At 43.7% G+C, this 20,791-nt stretch overlaps 1 protein-coding gene across 1 annotated transcript in view; it reads right to left on the bottom strand.

Annotated features, from left to right (window-relative positions):
• Positions 1-20,791, bottom strand: part of IQCA1 (IQ motif containing with AAA domain 1) — a 266,158-nt gene that overhangs the window by 68,616 nt on the left and 176,751 nt on the right. Inside the window, exons 13-14 of the mRNA XM_044675690.1 lie at positions 6,286-6,392; positions 5,687-5,788 (exon numbers count right to left, since the gene is read on the bottom strand). Coding sequence (XP_044531625.1) covers positions 5,687-5,788; positions 6,286-6,392 — 209 coding nt within the window. The remainder of the gene's footprint in view (positions 1-5,686; positions 5,789-6,285; positions 6,393-20,791) is intronic.

The following is a 20,791-nucleotide window of genomic DNA, read 5'->3' as shown; positions in this document are numbered from 1 at the left end:
CCCCCTCTCTCTTCCCCCTCTCTTCTCCCCTATTTTCTCTCTCTTCTCTTTCTCTCCCTCTCATTCTCCTTCTTGCTTCCTCTCTCTCCTCTCCTTCTCCCCTATTTCTCCCCTTCTCCCCTCCTTCCCCATAGTAGATTTTGTAAAACCTGGGTCTCCCTCAGATATAGTGCAAGGATGCTTAAGCTTTGGTCTGTGAACTTGTTTTTTAAAAACAGTAAATATTCCAATATAACTAGTTTCTTTGTTAATAATAAGTGTTTTAATTTATGCCTCTGAAACATTATAGGCTTTAAAGGGTTAATTTTTTTAAATGAAGGGGTCTCTGGGCTTCACAGATTGTCAAAGGGGGTCCAAGACATCAAAAAAGTGAGGAACTCCTGGAACAGAGGATAAAGGCCTTCTTCAGGATGTTGGAAGTAGTATCCATTGACTAACAGTTTCAGTAAACTCAAAGAGATTTCCAGGTGCCCTGATAAATCTCTGCCTTTTTGATTCTAAAATCTATAAGTGAATGGATTTGTACCATTAGAGAAGGGTGATGACTTCCCCAGGCCCATCACGGCAGTCGCTGGAGACATCTGACCCCACCATTTGGACAGGCACCAATGAAGGGCAAAGGATTTACACCTGAAAATTTCATGAGTTATTCTTGGCTCATCCCATGTTTTCAGTCCCTATGTATTGAAAAATAATGATAATAATAATATTAGCCTCTCATATTTATATAGTGCTAACGATGTGCCAGGTACTGCATTAAATGCTTTTATAATTGCTTTCTTATTTGATCCTTACAACAACTCTGAGGAATAGATACTATTATTATCTCCATTTTCCATATGAGGAAACTGAGGCAAATAGAGGCAACATGATTTGCCCAGGAAAAGTTAATAAGATGTGAGGCTGTATTTGAACTTGGGGCTTTCTGACTTTCAGTCTAGAGCTCCATCCACTGAGCCACATAGCTGCCCTAGACACCTGATTCTATGAATCTTCCCTTCAAGAAATTTCTCATCCATCTTTGCCATCTCCCTTTTCACTACATCCATCCCAGTGTGGATCCCCATCATTGCCTTCTGCCTGGATCATAGCTACCACCCGATCCCATTCCATGGTTCTCTCTCCCTTCCCCTCCAATCACCCATCTTTAGCCTCGAGCAGAACTTGAATAATCCCTCACTCTATTATATATTGATTAAGGGAACCAAAATATTGGTTCTTCCCAATGTAGTGGGAAAGTATAAAGATTCTGGAATCAGAGAAGCTGGATCCAAATCCCACTTCCTGTGATTACTCCTTGTATAAACTTGGGTGAGTTGTTGAATGGTCTCTGGGACTCAGTTTCCTCATACTTAAGTGAAGAGATGGAAATGGGTGGCCTCTGATGTCTCTAAATCTATGATCCCAGGATATCAAATCACTTTATCTTTGGGGCTCAGTTTCCTCATTTATAATTTAAGGGGGCAGGACAAGATGGTCTATGGGCCTCTAACCTTTTGGACCTAAGGACCAGTGAAAGGATAGAGGTCCACCTGGCAGGATTGCATGAAGGGGCTATGTGATAAGGTCATCTTCAAGGTCCCTTCCAACTCTTTGTGTTTAAACTCCTCTGCCTTGGGAGGAGGCACTCCATGGTTTGGCCCCATCCTATGAGTTTGAGTTTCTTTCTTTCTGCTCCCCAATATGTGCTGCCTGTTCTGACTGAGCTGATTCCTCTCTGTTCATTTCCCGTTTGGGTTGCATTCCCTCCTCCCTTCTGCCTTGAATCCCCCCTCCACCCTTCCAGGGCCAGTCTGACCACTTCTGTCTTCTTCAATCTCCCTTTCTCTGAACTCGGTGAGTGCTGTAATCAACCAGGCAATTCAGCTCTGATTTAAAGTGCCCTTATAACATTTGCATAATTTGCTGGGAGAAAGAGAGATTAATTGAAAAAGCAGGGGGTAGGAGTACTAAGGAGGGTCAGGGAAGAACTCCTAATGGTCTGAAATATAATTTTTATTCTCTGCTTTGTGGTTCTCAGTTTATTGCTCTAAGAGAGTTCATACCCACAGACAAATATATTAAAAAGAATTCGATGCGTGAATTCGTCTGAATGGGCAGGGAAAAGTTACTCCTATTCAGAGAATTATGAATAATTCTGAGCAATGCAATCAGCAAGTGTGTTCTATGGGCCAGGCTCTGTACCTAGGAGGTGGAGATGTAGGGACAACAATGAAACAACCCTGCCCTCAAGGAGGAGGCAGTGTGGTGTAGTATCCAGAGCACTGGGCTTGGAGTCAGGAAGATCTGAGTTCAAATGCAACCTTTGACAATTACTAGCTATATGGTCTTTTACTTCCTTGGGCCTCAGTTTCCCTAACTGCAAAAATGTTATCTTTGATGCCCCCTAAGATCCTTTTCATCTCTAAGGTATTATGAAATCACTTCATCGATATGAACCTCAATTTCTGTGTCTGTAAAATAAAAAGGGTTGGATTTGATGGACTTGAAGGTTTCTTCCAGTCTGTCCTTCCTTCCTTCCTTCCTTCCTTCCTTCCTTCCTTCCTTCCTTCCTTCCTTCCTTCCTTCCTTCCTTCCTTCCTTCCTTCCTTCCTTCCTTCCTTCCTTTAAAAAAACCCTTATGGTTGTCCCTTGACTGGGGAACAGCTAAATAAATTGTGGTATCTGATGGTAATGGAATACTATTGTGCTGTAAGGATTGATGATCTGGAGGATTTCTATATGAACTGGGAGAGCCTCAGTGAACTGATGCACAGTGAAATGAGCAGAACCAGGAGAACATTGTACATAGAAAGTGAAACATTGTAGCACAATTCAATGTAACTGACTTTGCTACTAATAACAATGTAACAAGCCAGGGCACTCCTGAAGGACTTACAGGAAAGAACGCTGTCCACACTGAGAAAAAGAACTGTGGGAGTAGAATAGACACAAAACAGATGACATGACTTATCACATGTATATATGGGGATGTGATTTGGGGGTTTAGGTTTTTAAAAATCACTCTATAGCAAAAATGAATAATGTGGAAATAGGTATCAAGTGATAACATTTGTACAACCCAGTGGAATTGTTTGTTGGCTCTGGGAGGGGGGAGGGAAAAGGGGAGGGAAAGAAAATGAATCATGTAACCATGAGAAAATATTTAAAAATAAAATTAAAAAATAAAACAATGCAATTGGGAAAGTTTAGTGAAATAAATTAAAATTCAATAAAATATAAAAAGTAAAATAAAAACCCCTTACTTTCTATCTGAGAATCAATACTGTTTATTGGTAGCAGTAAAGGTTTGGCAATTGGGGTTAAGTGACTTGCCCAGGGTCACATAGGTAGGGAGTGTCTGAGACCAGATTTGACCTCAGGACTTCCTATCTTTAGGCCTGGCTCTCAATCTACTGAGCCATCTAGGTGCCCCTCTCTTCCAGTTCTAAAGCTATGATGCCTCTATGACCTGCCATTCTACTAACTCTAGAGGCTGAATGCATATTTTAAGGGATGATAAATGATTTGAGTGATAGAGAATAGACACAAGAGGATGAAGCTTGTATTAATTCTTTGATTCTTTGTTATTAGGAGACGGGTTGGACTCAATGGTCTCTGTGTTCCCTTCTAGATCTGGCCCATGATTTTATGATCCTAGACTTGTTCTGTTTTGTCTTAGAGGAAGGGGAATGGGTAGAAGTTACTGAGATGTAGACTGAAAAATGATGTAAGGAAAAACTTCCTGATCGAGTTTCCCCCTAATTTTCCTGAATGCTTTGGGAGGTGGTGGGTTGCCCATCATTGGCAGTCTACAAGCACATGCTGGTTGTGGTGGGGGGTTATGATTTTCAATTGGAGTAGAGGCCTTGGAGGTCCCTTCTAACCCCAAATTTCCAAGTCATGTAGATGGTGTAGTTCTTTGGGTAGCATAGCTGGTTAATAATATTTCAAGGGTAAGAAGACTGGGATTAGAAAGCCAAGTGTATGTTTATCTATGATACATTAGCAAACATTCCAACTTCTCAAGGGGGGAGTGCTAAGCTGGAGCCTCTAACAGGATCAGCGCCATTTTATCTTAAAGGCTTCCTTAAATATCAGTCCGTCCATTTCATAATTGCTGGCAAAAAGTTCTTTTGGGGCTTTGACAAACTATCATTTCTGAAAAGATGATTTCTTGTTTTCTTATTTTTGTTAGGATAAATGATGGATCTTCCTGCCTAAAGATCTCTAGTACTCAGGTGCCCAGGAACGTTCCCCATCTGGAGAGAATGGCATGAGGTCTTGTCTCTGTTCTCCTTTGCCTCCACATGCAATGTTAATCAAGCCTAATGGGATTAGGGGGTTCAAACTGGAAAGGGAGAATAAATAAAATGGCATTATTTAAGATATTCAAAAGAGCCAAAGGGATGCTTCTACCTTTCCTAACCAAGAAAACGCGATCATAGATTTTCAAGTGCCAGGCTACCGGGTCCATAGCCGTATTTGACAGATGATGGTACGGAGGCTCAGAGTGGTCATGTGATTTGCCCAGGGCCACAAACCCAGAACCTTCACAAGCCATCGATTTAGAGCTTGGAGGCCATCAGGTCAAGGCTTTACATTTTATAGGGGAGGACACAGAATCAAGATTTGAACTCAGATGTAGAAAGGGCTTAAGAGATCATCAAACCTTCCATCTCTCTCACTATCTTACATAGACTGGGAGAAACTGAGGCCTGGCAAAGCAAACCGCTTTGCCCAATGCCATGTTCCTAATAAATTGTAGAGCTGGGATTTGAACACAGACTCTGGACCCTCTCGCCATCCTACTTCGTCAGAAGCTTTGGTGACAGAAGAAGGCCTGAACAGCTTTCAGGACTTCCAATCAGACATCAAGGATGAGGAGGGGGATAAGGGCCTTGAAAGACTTCTAATGCAACCTTCTCTCTCTAGACATTCTAGCACCAAGGCCGATGGAGCAGACGACATGGTATGATCTCAGGAGCTCCTTCATCTTCCCCTCCCTCTATTTCCTTTTTTTGTGATGCTTAAAATCTTAATCAGGAAGAGAAAAAGGGGGAAAGACCTTTCCTCCCAACTGGAGAGCACAATCAAAGCATCTAGATGAGCCGAGGCCACAATGGTGCGCACGTGTGCCTCAGTTAAAGACTAGCCCAGGCAGCCAATAAAAGACTCATCGGGTTGCAGAGGCCTGAGCCAAAGAAAGGGCTGAAGAGAGGATGAAGACATTGAAGGGAGACTCTAGGGGAGAGGGGGAAGGAATAAAGGAGGGACAAAGGGAAGGGAAGCTGGGATGCCAGGGGAGAGGTGGCAAATGGCCAACTTTTCATCACTCTGCCTACGGCTGCCTGGTCCATCTTGACCTTGGGTCCAGATGAACTCTGGATCAGCAATGGAGCCAGGTGGGCCAAGCAGGATCTTGTCTTCTTTCAGCTTCCTCTTTAAATGACTCTTGATGAACATCCCTGTCCTTAGAGTCACAGGACAGTAAAAATGAGTCTTGGGGTAGGTCAATGGAAGGACTTCAAATATAACAGGAGACACTCTTCTTTGATTTTTAAAGCAAAGGAAGGAAGGAAGTGACACCTGGACTAGGGGCTGCATCTCCCATTCCTTCTGCTCGGTGGGTCTAGGACTCTCCAGACACTGACCTCTGAGCAGAGGAGCAGAATTGCATGTTAGGGCGACTGAGTTTGAACCGTACCTTTTTCTTGTCCTTTTTCTTCTTAGTTTTTCGTGGGACTTCCTTTTCTCTGTCCACGGCTAATTTCAGATTCTTCAGCTCCTGGCGCATCAGCTCATCCACCTGGGTGGAAGCACATCGATAAATCAATTTATGGCAACTTGGTATGTTGAGGACAATCCTAGTGAATGCTACTTGGTCCAGCAGTTGTTAACAGAACCAATAAGCCTTGAAAGCATGGGCAACATTCTTTTCTTTTTTTAACCCTTGTTTTCCATCTTAAATTCACTATTGTATATTGGTTTCAAAGCAGAAGAGAGGTAAGGGCTAGGTAATGGGGGTTAAATGACTTGCCCAGGGTCACACAGCTAGGACATGTCTGAGGCCAGATGGGAACCCAGGACCTCCCATTTCAAAGCTGGCCTCAGACACATCCTAGTTGCATGAGCCCGGGCAAGTCCCTTAATCCCCATTGCCTAGCCCTTACCTCTCTTCTGCCTTGGAACCAATACACAGTATTGCTTCTAAGATGGAAGACAAGGGTTAGAAACAGAACTGAAGCTTCAGGGATAAGCATTAATTAATAAATGATCTCATCATTGTTGTTGATGGTGACACACCTGAATTCTGATCTCCGTTTCCAGCTCCTTCCTCTTCTCCTCCTTGATTATTTCTGGGTCATAATCTTGGGTGAAATTCCAGGATTCGTCTAAATCCCTCCAGGTTCCTGAAACACAGCGGGCCAAAGAAAGGGAAGATTAGAGATGACATCAAATAATGACGAGCCTTTATTTGGTGCTTTTCAGATTCGTGAAACCCTTTATAAATATCTCATTTTATCCTCACAACCATCCCGGGAGGTAGGAGCCACTGACAAAAATGAGTGGAAGAAGTGGTGGGTCGCAAAATGCAACTGTGACTTTCTAGTCCACGATCCAACAACTGGGGAGACAGAAAACAAAGCTGAATTGTTCACTGACAAATTGGCTCAGCGGAAAGTTCATCCCATTTTGAAGGACCTACTATGTGCCAGACCCTGGGGTAGTGGTGAGAAAAAACACTCCGCATCCCCACTCAATGGGTTTTCTCTAACTCGGAAGAATAACTATTGTCCGACAGGTAAGTGCATACTCCCATAGTCCTCTTGGGTCTATCACTACACATAGAGGTCATCTATTCCATCCCAGTCTTACAGATGAGAAGATTGAGACCAAGAAAGTTTAAGTGGGAAAGGTCAGATGTCGGTCAAGGAACAGAGTCAGAATTTGAATCCAGGTCTGTGTCTCCTAATGTTCCTGGTGACTAGTGTTTCCAGACACTAGTGTTTCCTTGTATTCATGTTCATATATTTTCTGTTTACTTGTTTCCCTGATTAGAACACCAGTTCCTGGAGGATGGGAACTGTTTTGATTTTGCCCTTATCCTCCTGCTGCCTCGCAGAATGTCTAGGACATGGAGTGGGGCTGCAATCGCATTGGTCTAGGGATATCCTGGTGAGGAGAGACCCTTCCCCACCACAGCATGACGCCTAATTGCCAACTGAAAGTTTCTGACAATTGCCACGGGCACTCGGAGGTTCCGTGCCTGGGAAGCGGGTATGGTGGTTAAGTGGCCGGAGCAGCCGACTTGGAGTCGTGAAGACTCAAGTCAAATTCTAACTCAGACATTCAGTAGCTGTGATCCTGGGCAAGTCACTACACCCCTCTCTTCCCACCTACAAAATGAGGGTGATGGCCTCCAGGCTCTGAATCTGATGTGATCAGTGGGCCAGGCTCCCACAACAGAAGACAGATAAAGGCTAGGCAGTGGGAGTCAAGTGACTTGCCCAGGATCACACAGTTAGGAAGTGTCTGAGGCCAAATTTGGACCCAGGACCTCCAGTCTCCAGACCTGGCTCTCAATCCACTGAGCCACCTATTTACCCCCGTCAATAGCCATTAAGAGGCATATGCCAGCGACTGGTATAGAATAAAGAGTCCTGCGTTTTGTGTTAGAAGTCCTAGGAACCAATCTTGGTCCTGTAAATCAAACTACCTGTTTGGCTGAACCTCTGAGGGCCTCAGTTTCCTCACCTGTAAAATGAGGGCATTGGACTCAGTGACCTCTGAGGTCCCTTTTCTGCTCTACATTTCTGCTCCTGTGATCTCTCTGTGTCTCATCTGGGGGGCTGGGGGCTGGGGGGGGGGCATCGGAGCTGAAGCCTCCATTGAGGCCAGAGGCTGATGGAATGCGTGACCCAGAGCCGGCTCCCTCTCTTGGCTCTCCCCAGGTGGAGACAAGGCAGATGGTCTCTGTTACTGGGTCTCCTTGTCCTTGTCCATCCCTCCGGCTTCCACGAAGCGTAATGAAATAAAGGACATTAAAGTAGAGAGATGGGTAAAGAGGCTCGGTCTGTGTCAGCGTGGCTTAATCCCAGCCTCCTCAGGGGTCTCTGCCGTGAAGCAGATGTAATCTGGGGACCAACATCTCTCCACGAAAGCTGGCTGTGAGTTGTGGATGTGGCCACCTTCCAGGGAAAAATGGCCAACGAGCCATTCCAGAAAAGTGGGCTTGGTGGCACTGGCTGTCAGTTAGATTTGACAACCCAGCTCTAGCTGACGCGACCGGGCAATCCAGGGAGGAGGAGGAGGAGGAGGATCAGGAGACAGATCGACATTCTGAAGAGTGAGCATGTAGTTGGGAAATCCACCAGGAGAAAGTCCACCATTCTGGAAAGCGCTCGGGGTGCACCACTACACGAAGGGGGATTCCCCGGCCAAGAAGGAGCTGGGCAGGAAATGCTAGGACAAGGTTAACCAATGAAAAAGAAGCCCGGACTTCCCAGAATTCAGCTCCCCAGCCCACTTTTCTTCTCTAAAACAAGACATTTTCCATCTCTAAAGAACCAAACTGCAGAGCGGCCGCCATGCTTCATGGCCAAGCTTTTTAGAATATCAGTCCCAGAGGGGTGAAAGGGGGCTTGACCAGGGGTTCCGAACCTTTTCTGGGTCCGCCAGCCCTTGGGCAGCTTGGCAGAGCCTAGAAATCCCTTCTTAGAATCATCACGTATTTAAATGCACCAAATAAAAGACACCGAATCCGAAAGAAAATCAATGACATTGAAACGAGGTTACTGAAATCTTTTTTAAAAAAGGTTACACAGGGGGCAGCTCGGTGGCTCAGTGGACAGAGACCCAGGCCTAGAGAGGGGGAGGTCTTGAGTTCAAATTTAGCCTCGGACACTTCCTAGCTGGGACACCCTGGGCAAGTCTCATCAACTAACCCATCAATTGCCTGGTCCTTTCTGCTCTTCTGCCTTGGAATCAAGACGAAGACGGAAGCTGGGGTTCTGCTCGCTGTTTTGCTTTGGAAGCTCACAGACCCCAAGTGAAGAACGCGTGTCTTAGGACAAACATTTTGTTATCACCGAGCGACGTAAGGTGTCCCTCCAGTCTCGGTGTAAAGCTTAGGCGGATGCTATTGAAGCTTTGAGAAACAGCAATGAAAACGGCATTCAGACTTGGGGGACACCCTGGACAGAACTCTTGGAAATAGCTTTACTCAGAGTTCTATATAAATGTTTACCATTTTATGGGGTTCACGTGGATATAAAATTATATTTCTATTTAAATATAAAGTTACTTCCAAGCGTTCCCGCCGGGGTGTCCCCCAAGTCTTTAGGCCCTTTTAAGCTTTGGTTACTTGAACTTTATGAAGGTTAAAGTGTGAAAATTAAGCTTAAATTTGCTGCTCTAAAACATTTTTCTCCAAATAGCCTCATGGAGTAGGTGGCGTATTTATAGATGTGGGAACCAAGGCCAAGAGAGATGAAGATGAGAAGATGAGAGCCTCTTGCTCCAGGCAGGAAAGGTTGGAGCTGGGATTTGAACCCAGGTCAGCGGGCATCAGATCCAGGGCTCTGCCCGGCGCTGTATGAAATGCAAAGTCTTCATGACTCCAAGTGTGTGCCCCAACTCGATAAGCCATATTGGAGAAGGCAGGCGCTGGGGGGAGGATGGTGGCGTCCAGGGAAGGTTTGGTTGGAGCGTGTTTGTGGAGGCGAAGGGCCCAGTGGGAAGGAGGCTGAAGGTTTGGGAGGGGAAGGAAGCAATGAAGGAGGAGTCCAAAAAGGGGCGAGGAAAGGGTCAAACTCCACTCCCTCCCAAGGCTGCCCTTCCTCACTGGTCTTGGTGGCCACAGAAGGGCTAACTTTCCCGAGACCCTGTGGGGGAACAGAGCCATGGGGCTATGATGATGACTTCAGCGCATGCCCCTCCACCCTGCCCAGAGCTCTGGTTGAAATGGGAGGTCCTGGGTTCCCATCTGGCCTCAGACATGTCCTAGCTGTGTGACCCTGGGCAAGTCATTTAACTCTCATTACCTAGCCTTTACCTCTCTTCTGCTTTGAAACCAATATACAATAGTGAATTTAAAATGGAAAACAAGGTTTAGTTTAGCCCAGCCAGCCTTCCCAGGGGGCCCAAGTGGCCTTTCCTTGGAGCTAGAGAGAGTCCTAGAGACAGAGGACCAGACAGATGGGAGGAAACAAAGAGCAAGAAACGATGCCTCAAGTGAACTCCTGTCACACTTTCATTTTCAAAATTCCTCTCCTAAGTGGGCATTTAGCAAAGTGCCTGCACACAGTAGGTGCTTAATAATGATTGATAAAGCGGCATAAAATGTTAAGTTAAGGATGGCGTGGGCCATTGGTTTTAATAGTTTCCATGCCACTATCTATGGCGATGCTCCTCATCCCTAGAGCACACATGTGAGCGCACATCCATCCATGTCCTTTGGGCAGCCTGGAAACTTCAAATATGGCTCCTATAACCAAAAATACTGGGCTGTTGGTCTTATAGCAAAGGCTAAGAACTGGACATTTGACCCATGGACCCATGGGTACATGGAAGTCCTAGATGAGGAGACTCCCTTTTCCAATGGAGATCAGCATCTTCTCTGGGATTTACAATCTCAGAGAGTTTCCCAGAGCATGGAAAAGTTAAGTGACTTATCCAGGGACACACAGCTTCGGATGAATCCAGGGCAGGACTTGAATGCGGATTCCTGATTTCAAGGCCACCTCTTTAACCACTATCCTGTGCTGCCTCTCTTTACTCTGTGTGTGTGTGTGTGTGTGTGTGTGTGTGTGTGTGTGTGTGTGTGTGTGTTTATCCATATTATTATCTCTTGTAGACTTGCTGGGTCCATGCCAATCCCTCAGTCCACGGAAGGTTCTGGCAGGCAGGGATTGTTTGGTTTTCGCCTTGGATCTCAGCATTGAGCACACTACCTGGCCCACTTAAAAATGCTTGTTGGATAATCGAACCCGGAAATACTTACATGTTTACTTTTTTAGTCCCAAAGAACATAGATAGGACGCCATGTTGGCGTCCCAATAAGACAGAGCTTTGAGTTGGCTTTGGCGAGTCAAATAGAATTCATTTTCCTCTGTGTCTCGACTGAACTATTCAAGTTTTAATTCATTTCCTTAATAACACGTCAGCAACGTACATTGACTAGAATTCTAGAATATTTCATCTGCTGTTCTAGAAGGAATTACAGCAATTATAAATGCTGCTTTCCCCAAGTTAGAGTTGAATCTCCAACTTGCTTATCCCCTTGAATTAATTAGAACATGGACAGAATTTTTCATACTAAGTGTTGCTCGTTGCTAATAATTGCTTTCTCTTTAACAAATTGTGCTTTGGCATCGCCGCTGAATTTAATACATAGATAACCAGATCTGACTTAGCCATCGCATGAATTCTGAATCATTCGAACGCATTGGCAAAGAGGACCCAGAGAATCCACAGCTGGGCAGATGCCCCGAGGAGGTCAATGGCCGAAAGGGACTCCACGTTCACCAAAACGTTTATGGCAGGGCTTTCTGGTGTGTGATCACGAAAACCGAGAAGGTAAGGGGATGTCTGTAAATTAGGGAACCAATAAACCAGCTGGGCTGCCCAAGCGAGTATTACGGGATGATGGAAAAGATTTATCAATTCACAGGCATTTAGTGTGCACCTACTCTATGCCTAGCACTGTGCTAGGGGTTGGAGATACATGAGTTCAAATCCAGCCTCAGACACTTACTGGCTGTGTGACCCTGAACAAGTCACTTCAATCTATTTGCCTCAGTTTCCTCACTTATCCAATGCACTGGAGAAGGAAATGGCAAAACCACTACAGTATCTATGCCAAGAAACCCTCAAATGGGGTCATGAAGAGTCAGACCCAACTCAAGAAAGACTGAAGCATAACAATGATTATTAACTAAAATGGCAGGTATGTGAGTGGAGAGAAGGGGCTAGAGGTGAGAGATGGGAAAGTAGAAACAGAAATTTCTGAATCTAGAGAAGTTTGGGAAAACTCATAACAACTGCTGCAAAATGAAATGAGAAGAACCAGCGAACCAGAAACCCAATGATGAAAACAATGGGAATGGAAGGACCATAAAACTGAATGCCATGAATCATAATGATCAAGGTTGACCCCCAATAAAAATGATAATAATAGCATTTACATAGCATTTATAAATGTCTCCTTTTATCTCACAATAATCCTTGGAGGGATGTTATTATATTATCTACCCCAATTTATTGTTTTAAATTTTTTAATTAAATAATTTGTTAAAAACAATATTAAACAGTATAATTAATTAAATTTGCTCAGTAACTGTTTACAGTTCAATTCATTTCAATGAAGAAAATAAAATTTTTTAGCTACTCTCACCAAGACCACGTAGACCAACATTTTTAGCCCATTCAATTTTAATTCAGCTTTTTTTCACTCTGCATTATTTCATAATGGTATTTCTTGATTTCTTTGTACTTCTCACAGTTGCTAAGACTTTAACCAAATGATTTATGTACCATATTAATTAATGTACCATAATTTATTTTTGGTACCATATATACTATAACTCTTCTATTGTTGGATAGTTGTATCTTCATTTTTTTGCAATTATTTAGAATAATACTATGAAAACAGTTTTTTTTAAATAACATTTTCAGGGCACATATCCAACAATGGAATAAATAACTGGGTCAAAAAGTATGATTATTTTGATAATTTCTATTGCATACTAACAGAAAGCTTTCAAGAAGGTACAAGAATATCTACAAAATTGAATTTGTTGCTTTATTTTTGCGAGTTTGCTGGATAGGAGATGATGACACAAAGTTGTTTTATTTTGTAATTTTCAAATCACATAACTTAGTCCAACCTTTTATGCTACAAAATAGGAAACTGATACCCAGGGAGGTATCAGGTCTTGTTTTTGCACCTAGAGCATAGAGCTAATTTGTGGTAGAGCCAGAACTAGAACTTAAATGTTTCATTACTCCTATTCCTACTTCTTTACATCAGACCACCACCGAGGGATACTGTTAATTAATAAGAAGAGTATTACAACTAGGTTCAACTCTGGACCGGGTATCTTCAGTTGCTCTCTTAAGTCTGTTTCCTTAGTCAAATGGGAATAATAGTACTTATACCATCAACCTTACTTACAGTACTGTTATGAAAAGTTTTTCTTATATCTTAAAGTACCAAATAAATGTAAGGGGGTTCAGCATCACTGCTAAAGAACACAATAAAATTAATAGATTATTGCTGTAAAGTACTGAAACCAAAACTAAGACTTCATTTTAACTCCTTAGAAACACATTTTTTTAAACCCTTACCTTCCGTCTTGGAGTCAATACTGTGTATTGGCTCCAAGGGAGAAGAGTGGTAAGGGTAGGCAATAGGGGTCAAGTGACTTGCCCAGGGTCACACAGCTAGGAAGTGGCTGAGGTCAGATTTGAACCCAGGACCTCCCGTCTCTAGGCCTGACTCTCAAACCACTAAGCTACCCAGTTCCCCCCTGAAACACATTTTTTAAACTACTAAGAAATGAGAAGAACGTGGTTCTAAGGAACACACTTCAAGGAGCCAAACAAATTTGGCAATGTGGCAAATCCTTCAATTGATACAAATAGCGATGCTCTTTTACTAGATGATCTTTCCAGGTTGCCATGACTGAAAAACTTCATATCCTTCAATAAACTCCTCAAATTTAGCTAAGCTGGAAGAGGATAGTTATAAGTTTGTAGACCAGGTCAGACTCAGTCTTTACGCTTTGATAGGTCTACTAGAGCTTATGGTATGCTGAAACACAGTCTTCAAGCATCCTGGGTCATCTCCACATCACAACGAGGCATTAGAGTAGAGCTGTAGTTGAAGCCCAAGAAGTTTTCCCCCCAAAATAGCTAAAATCTCAACTATTTCTTCCCAATTTCATCTTTTTTCCTCTTCAGAATTCCCCAGAACTAATATATCCTGCTTCTAAGTTGGTACAGAAGAAATACAGAAACGGCACATATGAGGGTTAGGGAACCTATACACAGTTTCCTTGGAAAGGCTTTGGTTATTCACCATCTTTCCCTTTAAGATCCATCGACTCCAAGAAGGAAGTCGGCTTCAAGAAGAAGGTTGGCCTCAGGAGTCACTTTCAGCCCGAGTCAACATCTTGACTTGCCTCTTGGAGGGAACTTGGGTGAGTGGAGAGCTGGCTTTCCCTTCCTGTCTTCTGGAGAGAGTTTAATTCTGGTTGAAGGTCAATAAGTCCTGGCTGAGTTGAGCACCGGAGCAATATTTAGTTAGATAGGGCTAATGTCTTCTCTACCCTTTTGTATTTCTCTACTTTCACTCTTTTCACTTCTTTTGTAAATAAAAGCGATTAAAGGTCATTTTGACTTTGAGCAATTAAATTAGTGACTACCACATTATTTATAATTTTCATATATTTTAGTCAAACCATTACAATTTAATTCCTATATATACATCCTGCTGTGGATGGGACTCTGAAGTAAGTTACAGCTATTAGGTTTTTTCCTCTAGATCTGGCAAGTTCTCCAGGTACAGAGGAATTCTTTAGTGATTTCATTTTCCTTACATCTTTCTGCCACTTTCTTATGTATGGTTCGCTTGCTTTTTCCATAGATTTATAACTTGAATCCCTTAACCTCCTCTTCATCTTTGCGGAAGAAAAGCCATTAAGGAGAGATGGGGTGTAAGTTTCTGTTACATGCCCAGCAGCTCCACTAGCCTCTCTTCCCCATTTTACAGGTGAGAAAGCTGAGGCAGATCAAAGTTAGGTGATTTGCCCAAGGTCACACAGCTAGTAAGTATCTAAGGCCAGATTTGAACTCAGGTCTTCCCAACTCCAGATCCAACACTCTATTTACCACACCTCTAACCACCTCATAGAAGATCTGAGAAGGTACCTCTCATTCTTTTTGTTGAGGTAGGGGACTATAGATAAGGATTAATAATATAGCTAACATTTATATGGCACTTACTATGTGCCAAGCACTGTGCTAAGCACTTTGCAATCATTATCCTCACAACAGCTCAAGAAGGTAGGTGCTCTTATTATCCCCATTTTGTAGATGAGTCAACTGAGGCAACTGGAGGTTAAGTGACTTGTCCAAGAATACACAGCTAGTATTTGAGATCAGATTTGAACTCAGGTCTTCCCAACTGTAGGTCCAGCACTCCGTCCACTGTGTCCCTAGCTGTCTCTTAAAAGATATGAGAAGGTCTCTCCCGACCTTTACATAGAGGTGGCAGATTATGGGTGTGGGATGCTGCAGAAAACATCGGACTGTTCTGCTCTGTTTGGCTAGTTCTTCTGAAATATTCCTCCTCCTTTCTGGTTATGAGAAATGGGTGACTCTGGGAGATGAGGAAGGATAGAGGGGCAAACGTGGGTAATGCTAAAACAAGAAATTAATACAAAGAACAAACCCATAACCACTATGAGAAAATAAAGCAAGCATCTTGGCTTTCTTAGGAAACAATATATTTTCTAGAGAAAAATGAACCAAGAGGAGGGAAAATGTTTTTAAGAAACAAGATGGCGAAGGGCAAATGGAACAGAGGCTCACTGGCTGAATTGATTTGGCTTCGCCATCTTGATATTGAAAATCGCCACATGTAACACTGCAGTATTCTCCAGGTTGGCGCCCCATCGCGCTTCATCTACCAAGCGGCTGTTGGCAGGGTTTGAGGTCATTCAAATGGATGCTTTCTTCGGGAGCCTTTTCATCCCAAACCCTCCTCAGGAGCCTCTAGGGTGTCTCTGGGCACTCACAAATTTGAGAAGCTGACTTGAGCCTCCAAAGGACACCAGGAAGCTTGCTGGCGATGTCTTCTTCCTTTTTTTTTTTTTTTTTTTTTTTTTTAAAACACAGTTAATGATCGCCCATCCTTCTCTTACAGCCGAGCGTTCATCCTCATCCTAATCATGTTTAAAATTAGGCAATGGAAGTTTCACGTTTTCTTTCAGGTCGGAATTTCTCTGTTCTAAACTCAAAAGGCTAAAAGAAAGGGGAGAAAGAGGAGCTTTGATTATAGGGGAAGGACCTTGAGGAAAAGGCCTTCGTTTCTTTAAATTACTTCAGACCTGTCAAAGGATGTGACCCATGCCATGTTACACACAGAAGGGGAAAACTTGACTGAGCTCATTAAAAGTGACCCCCTCCAGGGCTGCTCCAGCCTGGAATTTCCGCCTTGAGGGAAAGACATGTTCTAGAAGCAGCATCAGAATTTTAAGCTTTCCTGGATCGGTCATCGGGCATTGGGCTGGCCAGCCAGAGTCTAAAACCACAATATTTTCCCTTTTCTTGAAAAAAAAAACAACCAAACAAAACCCTTAAACTACATGCTTTTTTTCCCCTTAAAAAATCCTTATTATCTTATAAATCGCTCCCCCCCCCCAAGCATTAGGTTTTAGAAAAATCACCAACTAAATGGTTTCAATACTATAAAACCAAAGCTTAGGAATTCTTTGAATGGGCCACAATTCTATTACAGATTTTGAAAATGGTTTTGAAATAATCTTCGCAGTTGTAAAAGGTGTTTTCATGATGTTTTCATTTCTGAATGTGGCATATTTGAGATTTTCCTTCATATTTGAAGTCAAAAGACCAGAGTTCAAGTCTTCCTCATGTCACTTACTGCCTGGGTTTGCTTCTTTGAGCCTCAGTTTCCTTGTTTGAAAAATGATGGATTTGGGACTGGCATTTGTTCCATCTAAGTCTTCTCTAGAGACTTAGGCTCCTAGAGAGCCTCATCGGTCCAAGGTTCTTGGAAGGCAGGGGCTATGTCTTGTTTTCCTGTAGCTCAGGCAGCACCCAGCATCCTGCAATGTCTGATGGGTGAATCTCAGGGCTGGACCAAGGGATCCTCTTGCTCTGATCCTGAACCACAGGACAAGTATACCAAGCAGGTCTTTGGTAAATTTGTGAACAGAGACTCCAGCTTTGTCTGCCTGGAAATTTCCTCAGCGCCGTGGCTCTGGAGTCTGAGAATCTGGGCTGGAATTGCATCCCAGTGGGGTCTGGGGAGTAGGCACCCCGCCTTTCCCCTTTTTGCTTTGGGTGCGATGGAATGAGACCCACTGGAGGGGCAGCCATGGTAGGTTTGTGCTGGGCAATGCAGATAGAATTACATCCTTTCACCGCAAGCCCATCCTTCTTCCATATTCCCTCAGAGGGCACCAGCACCCTTCCTAGTGCCCAGGCTCATCTTTGACTTGTCACTCTCTCTCATCCCACAGTCCAATAGGTTGTCACCTTTCACTGTTTCTACCTCTGCTCTATTTCTCACATTCAACTCATTTTCTCTACTCACATAGCCTCTGCCCTCATTCTGACCCTCATCACCTCTTCCCTGGACTACTAACATCCCCTCCTGTCTGATCGCCCTGCCTGAAGCCACTCCTGATTCCAATCCATACTCCATTGAGAGATCAAAGAGATCTTCCTAAAGCATGAGTCTACTTATGTCACTCTCCTAGTCTATAAACTTCAATAACTCCCTACTGACTCTGTGGTCAAACGTTATTTCATGTTTATTTGATACTTTTAAAAGGGTTTGATAATGTAGTTCAGTGGTTCCCAAACTTTTTTGGCCTTCCGCCCCCTTTCCAGAAAAAAATATTACTTAGCGCCCCCTGGAAATTATGAAACTATTCATTGAACTCAGAATAGAATGTAATACAAAAAAAGTGTGGCCATCACCGCCTTCCTGGATCGCTGCAGCACCCACCAGGGGGCAGTGGCACCCACTTTGGGAATCACTGATGTAGATTGATTATTAGCACCGTAGTTTCTGTAAGTTACAAATACATAAAGTAACATACTTCAGGAGGGTCAGCAACCAAAGCATTTGGAAACTCCTGATGTAGATGAGGAAGCTGAGACCCAGTGACATGGAGGGACCTGGCTAAAATAATAAGAGCATAGATGCGGAGATGGAAGGGACTTTGGAGGCCATCTAGTTCTTTTATAGATAAGGAAACTGAGGCTCAGGAAAGTGAATTATCCAAGATCACAAAGGTAGCATCCAAGGATTCTAGAAGCATAGATTTAGAGTCAGAACAAATGTCAGACACCATCTGGTCTAACCCCATTTTATAGATGAGAAAACTGAGGCTCAGGGAATTGAATTATCCAGGATCACAAAGGTAGCACCCAAGGATTCTAGAATCATAGATTTAGAGTTGGAACAAATGTCAGACACCATCTGGTCTAACCTCATTTTATAGATGAGGAAACTGAGGCCCATGAAGGTCAAGTGACCTCTTTAGGGTCACAGATAATAAGCATCAGAGGCAAGATTTGAACCCCAGTCTTTTGACTCCTTGGTCAATGCCCTTCTTTCCATGCTGATTCTAAGATCTCATAGGCAGTAAAGAGTAGAGTCAGCTCTTGAATCCGGCTCCTTGGGTCCTATGTTGCAATTTTATTTGAATGTTTTCCCCAAAGAAATCAAAGCTTTTTTTGCATATTCTTACATGAAAAATCACTTGCACATAGCTTTGACATGGAATTAAAATGCCATCCATGAGTTCCGGCTTCCAGCACTGCCAGTCCCCAGGAGCAATCCTGAAACCCAAAGAGGACGGGCCAATGGGTGCCGTTTCTTTCCGTTTTCCTGGAAAGACTGTTAGGGCTTTGCTGATTTGATTTCTCCCTCACCCTGGGGCTGTTGCTTTTCCTGGCTTGCACACATAATGTTGCCTCTATTTGGGGGCTCATTTAATTATCTGGATGTGCTGCTAATTAGAATGGGAGAGACCAGTGTAGACCATCTGGGGTGATGTTTTTTCCTCCCAAGCTAGGTTGGCTGCTTATGGAAAGGTGTTCTGCAGGAAGTGAAAAGCATTCACAACTGTTCGCTTGTGGTTTCTTTCCCGTAAGTGGGGAGGCTTCTAGGGGGCCGCCCGAAGGGAACATCCCCTCGAAACAAAGAGGGAGGAGAACGTCGGGCTCTGGCCTCAACGTCAATACGGGGAAAGAAACGTCAGGGACTATCTCCGGGGGTCCCTGGTTGGGGAGGACACAGAGTTCCCTGGGGTGATCCATCGGGCTACTTGGAGAACCATCCCAACCCTGGCTCCCATTCCCGGTTCTTGAGCTCCGGGCTCCAGGGAGGAGAGCTGGCATGAGCTGTAGCTTCAAACAGGGTGTCTCAAGTTCTCTCAAAAGGCCATGCTGAGCTCTCTGCTAAATTTAGCCCGTTGGAGCTCATCTGCACGTACGGATTTGTGGAGCTCTGCATCTGCTTTCAAGTGATGGGGTTTTTCTTCTTATATTTCACTTCCTTCCTGTGAGCTAAACATTGCTCACTGAGGCCACTTTGTGCCTCGGTTTCCTCAGTGGACCCATGTGACGTTGGATTTCAAAGGTCCAAATATTACTAACTGAGGTGTTATCAGAATTTACACCTCAGCAAATATACAGTTTATGAAGGCACGTTTGGTAGCTGGGGAGGGGGAACCAGCTGGAATCTCTAGGAGTGTTATTGATGGAGCAAGAAGGCAGAGAATGAGGTGACTACGCCATGTCATCCAGAGGATCTGTCATGCTTTAGAACCAGCCTTGTCTCCTTCTCATGTCTCAGGATCATAGATTTGGATCGAGATGGACCCCCAGAGGTCTTCTAGATCAATCCCCTAGTTTTAAAGATGGGGAAACTGAGGCACAAGGAAGCAATTACCCCAAGGTAATGTGTTAGAAGGAAGACTTGGGTCTCGGTCCTCTGGCTGCTTTCCATGGTACCATGAAGCCTCTAGCTTGAGTTCTTTCAATCCAAACCCTAGTCCTCGGTCTCCAACTTCCTACCATTTCATTTGGATACGATAACATCTTCTACTAAAGGCAGCTAACTGGGGCAATGGATAGAACATTGGGCTTGAAGTTAGGAAGACCTGAAGTTCAAATCCTGCCTCAGACACTTACTTAGTTCTATGACCCAGGGTGGGTCACTCATCGTATTCTTCACTTTTCTCATTTGTAAAATGGAGACAATAATATAATTTTCTTTCCAGGGTTGTTTGGCTCATAAAGCAGTTTTTAGCAGTCACGAATGTACGTCAAGAGCACAAGAATAATTCAACTTTAGGAAAAGAGTCTCTGTGCTTCTTCTAAGTCCAACTCACCAAATATCGATGAAAGTTGCCTACTGTGCGCCAAGCATTCTGCTAGCCACTGGGGATACAGAGACAAAGATGAAACCATCTCTGCCCTTGGGAGCTTCTATTATAAAATTTATATTTATAATATAAAAAAACTCAAGTTCAGAGTGGTGAAGGACAAAGGAGAAGAGGGTAAAAAAGACATTTGAAAGCACGCTTTGGAATGAAGAAAAGAAAAAGGTCAAGGCAGCCTTACATGTGCATGCCGCAGACACTTCTTTCGAATCAAGAGTAAGCAGGGGCCGTGGCGAGCTCCAAAAATCACAAATGATTGAGTTGGGCTCCAGGAAATGGGTGGTTACCGTAATGGGAACCATTTCAGAGTCAGGGCTATCTGGAGCTGCAGACCATCAACGTTTCAGTGCAAAGGTAGGAATAAATACCAATTCAGGGTTGGAATAAAAGTGGCAAGAAAGAACATGTGGAACGTTAAGATTCCCGATAAACCCTTCTGGAACAAGTTGTCGAGTCTGAAAAAATGGGAAAGGAATGAAAGGAGACTGATTGATGGTCGCCATTTCTTAGAGACATTTACTGTCCTCCTTAAGGACTGAACACAGCACTCTACAAAGGATCTAACTAAGCGAGCCTTCGCCACTCTGAACTTGAGTTTTTTTGAA

Source organism: Gracilinanus agilis, chromosome 4 (genome assembly GCF_016433145.1).
Source record: "Gracilinanus agilis isolate LMUSP501 chromosome 4, AgileGrace, whole genome shotgun sequence".
Taxonomy (NCBI): Eukaryota; Metazoa; Chordata; class Mammalia; order Didelphimorphia; family Didelphidae; genus Gracilinanus; species Gracilinanus agilis.
This window is presented reverse-complemented; position numbering and strand designations above follow the sequence as displayed.